The 7,159-nt window shown below is 57.7% G+C and overlaps 1 protein-coding gene across 1 annotated transcript in view; it reads right to left on the bottom strand.

The window, feature by feature from the left end:
* The window catches only part of ACVR1B (activin A receptor type 1B), a 65,234-nt gene extending 61,863 nt beyond the window's left edge, over nucleotides 1-3,371 (bottom strand). The window contains exon 1 of the mRNA XM_075336902.1: nucleotides 3,201-3,371. Coding sequence (XP_075193017.1) covers nucleotides 3,201-3,276 — 76 coding nt within the window. The 5' untranslated portion in view covers nucleotides 3,277-3,371. The remainder of the gene's footprint in view (nucleotides 1-3,200) is intronic.
* Between the last annotated feature and the right edge of the window lie 3,788 nt (nucleotides 3,372-7,159).

The following is a 7,159-nucleotide window of genomic DNA, read 5'->3' as shown; positions in this document are numbered from 1 at the left end:
TATTTTTTTAATATATTCATTGTGGTTATTATTGATTATTACTTTTGGATCGCCCCTCATACATACATATACACACACATACATACATATACATACATACATACATACATATATAGTGTGTTTCTTGAACCATCAAAGCATTTTTTTTCAAACCCGAAGCATGTCAATTCTTTCAGCGTTTTTTTTTCTCTATTGTTCACCCATTCAAATAAATGCGAAAAAAAATCCAAGCAAGTAAAAACACAAGAACGTCTCTTTTCTGTTACATTTCATATAGTTATGGCCACCAAACATCCAGCTTAAGCCATGTACATTAGAATGAGGAAAGGGACATTTTACTACACAAGTGAACATGTAGTTAAATCAGACCACGAGGGAAAATAAATAAATCTTTATAATCAATTCAGATTTGAAAATTAGATACATAATTTGGATTCATTCTGATGCTTCACATAGAAACAGACGACAGCACCCCCATGTAATGTTGGGGTAGGGTTAATGGCTGGATCCATTTTTTAGTTTCTTGTAAGCCAAATGCTTCATCTGATAAGGAGAAGAACCCAACGGCCTGGACTACGCAGACGGCTTATAGCACTCGATTGATTTTAACTACTGACTGACATCTGCAGTTTACAAGATTGCAAACAACTCAATGTATTCGTTGGACTGCAAAGTACAGCACAAAGCGGCTCTTCAGGACTGGAACAGGGTTTTTAAATAAATGTAAACTCAAATCCCCCGATCACAGCTGTTCTATAGCAGTTCCCTTCACTGTAATGCTGTGTAATCATCACCTCTTTATTCACCCCCTGTGACTCCCGCGGATGTGTCCAGTCTTTTCACCTCATGTTTTCATTTACTTTGATAAACTGTTTATTACTTCTAAAACTAGACAGAGGGAAGTACAATTATTCACCAGTTACACATCCCATCAGTGCTACAGCTCCTATACTACTAGCAGGTACCCGCGATCAGCACCAATGCCACCAACCACTCCTCACAACCCTGTACAGTATGGCATCCACTGTGGCTGATGCCTCCACTCCACCTGCTCTTCCAAGCCATCCACACTGCCTCGCCTCCACCCCCCCAAGTACATCCATCCACACTGCCTCTCCTCCACCCCCCCCAGTGCATCTATCCACACTGCCTCTACTCCACCCCCCCCCAGTGCATCCATCCACACTGCCTCTACTCCACCCCCCCCAGTGCATCCATCCACACTGCCTCTACTCCACCCCCCCCAGTGCATCCATCCACACTGCCTCTCCTCCACCCCCCCCAGTACATCCATCCACACTGCCTCTCCTCCACCCCCCCCAGTGCATCCATCCACACTGCCTCTCCTCCACCCCCCCAGTGCATCCATCCACACTGCCTCTCCTCCACCCCCCCCAGTACATCCATCCACACTGCCTCTCCTCCACCCCCCCAGTACATCCATCCACACTGCCTCTCCTCCACCCCCCCAGTACATCCATCCACACTGCCTCTCCTCCACCCCCCCCCCCAGTACATCCATCCACACTGCCTCTCCTCCACCCCCCCCAGTGCATCCATCCACACTGCCTCTCCTCCACCCCCCCCAGTGCATCCATCCACACTGCCTCTCCTCCACCCCCCCAGTGCATCCATCCACACTGCCTCTCCTCCACCCCCCCCCAGTGCATCCATCCACACTGCCTCTCCTCCACCCCCCCCAGTACATCCATCCACACTGCCTCTCCTCCACCCCCCCCAGTACATCCATCCACACTGCCTCTCCTCCACCCCCCCCAGTACATCCATCCACACTGCCTCTCCTCCACCCCCCCAGTACATCCATCCACACTGCCTCTCCTCCACCCCCCCAGTACATCCATCCACACTGCCTCTCCTCCCACCCCCCCAGTACATCATCCACACTGCCTCTCCTCCACCCCCCCATTACATCCATCCACACTGCCTCTCCTCCACCCCCCCCCCAGTACATCCATCCACACTGCCTCTCCTCCACCCCCCCCCAGTACATCCATCCACACTGCCTCTCCTCCACCCCCCCAGTACATCCATCCACACTGCCTCTCCACCACCCCCCCCAGTACATCCATCCACACTGCCTCTCCTCCACCCCCCCCCAGTACATCCATCCACACTGCCTCTCCTCCACCCCCCCAGTACATCCATCCACACTGCCTCTCCTCCACCCCCCCAGTACATCCATCCACACTGCCTCTCCTCCACCCCCCCAGTACATCCATCCACACTGCCTCTCCTCCACCCCCCCAGTACATCCATCCACACTGCCTCTCCTCCACCCCCCCCAGTACATCCATCCACACTGCCCTCTCCTCCACCCCCCCCCCAGTACATCCATCTGCACTGCCCTCTCCCTCCACCCCCCCAGTACATCCATCCGCACATGCCTCTCCTCCACCCCCCCCCTAGTAAACCACACTGCCTCTCCTCCACCCCCCCCAGTGCATCCACACTGCCTCTCCTCCACCCCCCCAGTGCATCCACACTGCCTCTCCTCCACCCCCCAGTGCATCCACACTGCCTCTCCTCCACCCCCCCCAGTGCATCCACACTGCCTCTCCTCCACCCCCCCAGTGCATCCACACTGCCTCTCCTCCACCCCCACAGTGCATCCACACTGCCTCTCCTCCACCCCCCCCCAGTGCATCCACACTGCCTCTCCTCCACCCACCCAGTGCATCCACACTGCCTCTCTCCACCCACCCAGTGCATCCACACTGCCTCTCCTCCACCCACCCAGTGCATCCACACTGCCTCTCCTCCACCCACCCAGTGCATCCACACTGCCTCTCCTCCACCCACCCAGTGCATCCACACTGCCTCTCCTCCACCCACCCAGTGCATCCACACTGCCTCTCCTTCCCACCCCCGTCCATCCACACACTGGCTCTCCTCCCCCAGGTCCACACTGCCTTCTGCCCCTTTCTCCAGTGCACGCTCCCTGTCTCCCGCACAGTATAGCCCTCCTATACACACACACCAGTCCCTCCCGAGCTCATCAGTCACGTCCACGTTCTCCTCTGTACAGCGGCCATCACGCTGGTACATACTCTCCAGCCCTGAATCATGTATGCACACTGTGTGTACAGGTAACCTCCTCCCCTTTCCTCATTGTGTGCACTCTCCTCCTCCCGTCTTCGCGGACTCCCTAGCTTTAGGACGCACAAAGCCCCTTAACTCACCATTAATCAGACTCGGGCCGCCACCGAGTAGAAGGACGTTGATGGTAACGATAAAGAAGGCCGGCAGCTTCGCCATAGTAACCAGCGCACAGCGACCACTAACTGCGCGACCACAAGCGATCCAGACAGAGCAGCACTACGGGAGCGCGCCGCACAGCACGGCCTCCTTCTACCCGTGGAACGCAAAGTCTGCGTTCCACGCCTCAGAATCACTGAGCTCCGCCCACAGCCGTAGTGGGAAATAGAGTGCACCTATTGGTCACACACCGTGACCCTCCCACTCTAGTCAGTAAGTGGGTGGAGACCCCATGACGTCAGATGAAGAATCTTTTGTTTCGACTCTGTGGGTTGCGCGTATTCGGGTTGTGTGTGGAGCGCGCCTTAAAGGGGCAGAACTACCTGGTGTTGGCTGTCTGCCGGCATTTAATAAAGCGCCTGTCTGTCTGGGCCCTGCCTGCAAATAGATACATGCCCGAGTCTCCTGCACAGGGGCGCCTGAGGCCACCCGCCGGAGCAGCGACCCCCTCTGCTGCGGGGAAAGCGCTGCTGCTCGGCTGTGTAGCTGCATCCCCTTGCTTGTAATCCTGATCATTCATACTGGTTTTCTGTGTGCAGGCTAGTGCTGAACAGGTAACGCTGCCTGCCAGCTGAGGACAGGCGCCCTCCTCCCCCCCATGGGTGCAAGTGCTGAGATCAGGACATTGTCCCGAGTCCTCATCATTTCTAATCAGACATGATCACTACAGAGGTGCTGACCCCACTGCGCTGCTATGGACCTCTCTGCGCTGTCACTGACCCACTGCGCTGCTATGGACGTCTGCGCTGTCACTGACCCACTGCGCTGCTATGGACCTCTGCGCTGTCACTGACCCACTGCGCTGCTATGGACCTCTCTGCGCTGTCACTGACCCACTGCGCTGCTATGGACCTCTCTGCGCTGTCACTGACCCACTGCGCTGCTATGGACCTCTCTGCGCTGTCACTGACCCACTGCGCTGCTATGGACCTCTCTGCACTGTCACTGACCCACTGCGCTGCTATGGACCTGTCTGCGCTGTCACTGACCCACTGTGCTGCTATGGACCTCTGCGCTGTCACTGACCCACTGCGCTGCTATGGACCTCTCTGCACTGTCACTGACCCACTGCGCTACTATGGACCCCACTGCGCTGCTATGGACCTCTCTGCGCTGTCACTGACCCACTGCGCTGCTATGGACCTCTGCTCTGTCACTGACCCACTGCGCTGCTATGGACCTCTCTGCGCTGTCACTGACCCACTGCGCTGCTATGGACCTCTGCGCTGTCACTGACCCACTGCGCTGCTATGGACCTCTCTGCGCTGTCACTGACCCACTGCGCTGCTATGGACCTCTGCGCTGTCACTGACCCACTGCGCTGCTATGGACCTCTCTGCGCTGTCACTGACCCACTGTGCTGCTATGGACCTCTGCTCTGTCACTGACCCACTGCGCTGCTATGGACCTCTGCGCTGTCACTGACCCACTGCGCTGCTATGGACCTCTCTGCGCTGTCACTGACCCACTGCGCTGCTATGGACCTCTGCTCTGTCACTGACCCACTGCGCTGCTATGGACCTCTCTGCGCTGTCACTGACCCACTGCGCTGCTATGGACCTCTGCGCTGTCACTGACCCACTGCGCTGCTATGGACCTCTCTGCGCTGTCACTGACCCACTGCGCTGCTATGGACCTCTGCGCTGTCACTGACCCACTGCGCTGCTATGGACCTCTCTGCGCTGTCACTGACCCACTGTGCTGCTATGGACCTCTGCTCTGTCACTGACCCACTGCGCTGCTATGGACCTCTGCGCTGTCACTGACCCACTGCGCTGCTATGGACCTCTCTGCGCTGTCACTGACCCACTGTGCTGCTATGGACCTCTGCGCTGTCACTGACCCACTGCGCTGCTATGGACCTCTGCGCTGTCACTGACCCACTGCGCTGCTATGGACCTCTCTGCGCTGTCACTGACCCACTGTGCTGCTATGGACCTCTGCTCTGTCACTGACCCACTGCGCTGCTATGGACCTCTCTGCACTGTCACTGACCCACTGCGCTGCTATGGACCTCTCTGCGCTGTCACTGACCCCACTGCGCTGCTATGGACCTCTGCTCTGTCACTGACCCACTGCGCTGCTATGGACCTCTGCACTGTCACTGACCCACTACGCTGCTATGGACCTCTGCGCTGTCACTGACCCACTGTGCTGCTATGGACCTCTCTGCGCTGTCGCTGACCCACTGCGCTGCTATGGACCTCTCCGCACTGTCACTGACCCACTGCGCTGCTATGGACCTCTCTGCGCTGTCACTGACCCACTGCGCTGCTATGGACCTCTCTGCACTGTCACTGACCCACTGCGCTGCTATGGACCTGTCTGCGCTGTCACTGACCCACTGCGCTGCTATGGACCTCTGCGCTGTCACTGACCCACTGCGCTGCTATGGACCTCTCTGTGCTGTCACTGACCCCCACTGCGCTGCTATGGATCTCTCTGCACTGTCACTGACCCACTGCGCTGCTATGGACCTCTCTGCACTGTCACTGACCCACTACGCTGCTATGGACCTCTGCGCTGTCACTGACCCACTGCGCTGCTATGGACCTCTCTGCGCTGTCGCTGACCCACTGCGCTGCTATGGACCTCTCTGCACTGTCACTGACCCACTGCGCTGCTATGGACCTCTCTGCGCTGTCACTGACCCACTGCGCTGCTATGGACCTCTCTGCACTGTCACTGACCCACTGCGCTGCTATGGACCTGTGTGCGCTGTCACTGACCCACTGTGCTGCTATGGACCTCTGCGCTGTCACTGACCCACTGCGCTGCTATGGACCTCTCTGTGCTGTCACTGACCCCCACTGCGCTGCTATGGACCTCTCTGCACTGTCACTGACCCACTGCGCTGCTATGGACCCCTCTGCGCTGTCGCTGACCCCACTGCGCTGCTATGGACCTCTCTGCGCTGTCACTGACCCCACTGCGCTGCTATGGACCTCTCTGCGCTGTCACTGACCCACTGCGCTGCTATGGACCTCTCTGTGCTGTCACTGACCCCACTGCGCTGCTATGGACCTCTCTGCGCTGTCACTGACCCCACTGCACTGCTATGGACCTCTCTGCGCTGTCACTGACCCACTGCGCTGCTATGGACCTCTCTGCGCTGTCACTGACCCACTACGCTGCTATGGACCTCTCTGCACTGTCGCTGACCCCACTGCGCTGCTATGGACCTCTCTGCGCTGTCACTGACCCACTGCGCTGCTATGGACCTCTCTGCACTGTCACTGACCCACTGCGCTACTATGGACCTCTCTGCACTGTCACTGACCCACTGCGCTGCTATGGACCTCTCTGCACTGTCACTGACCCACTGCGCTACTATGGACCTCTCTGCGCTGTCACTGACCCACTGCGCTGCTATGGACCTCTCTGCGCTGTCGCTGACCCCACTGCGCTGCTCTGGACCTCTGCGCTGTCGCTGACCCCACTGCGCTGCTATGGACCTCTCTGCGCTGTCGCTGACCACACTGCGCTGCTATGGACCTCTCTGCACTGTCGCTGACCCCACTGCACTGCTAAGGATCTCTCTGCGCTGTCGCTGACCCACTGCGCTGCTATGGACCTCTCTACGCTGTCACTGACCACACTGCGCTGCTACGGACCTCTCTACGCTGTCGCTGACCTCTCTGCCCTACCGCTTACCCCTCTTCACCACCGCAAACCCTCTGCTGTCACTGACCCCCTGTGCTACCGCTGATCCCTCTGCGCTGCCACTGACCCCCCTCTATTCTTCCAATGACCCCTCTATGCTGCCCCTGACCTCTCTGCACCACCGCTGACCTCTTTTTCTGATGCTGACCTCACTTCACTGCCACTGACCCCTTTTCGATGCCGCTAACCCTTCTATGCTGCTGCTGACCACTCTTCACTG

This window comes from Anomaloglossus baeobatrachus, chromosome 2, assembly GCF_048569485.1.
Source record: "Anomaloglossus baeobatrachus isolate aAnoBae1 chromosome 2, aAnoBae1.hap1, whole genome shotgun sequence".
In the NCBI taxonomy this organism is placed as follows: Eukaryota; Metazoa; Chordata; class Amphibia; order Anura; family Aromobatidae; genus Anomaloglossus; species Anomaloglossus baeobatrachus.
This window is presented reverse-complemented; position numbering and strand designations above follow the sequence as displayed.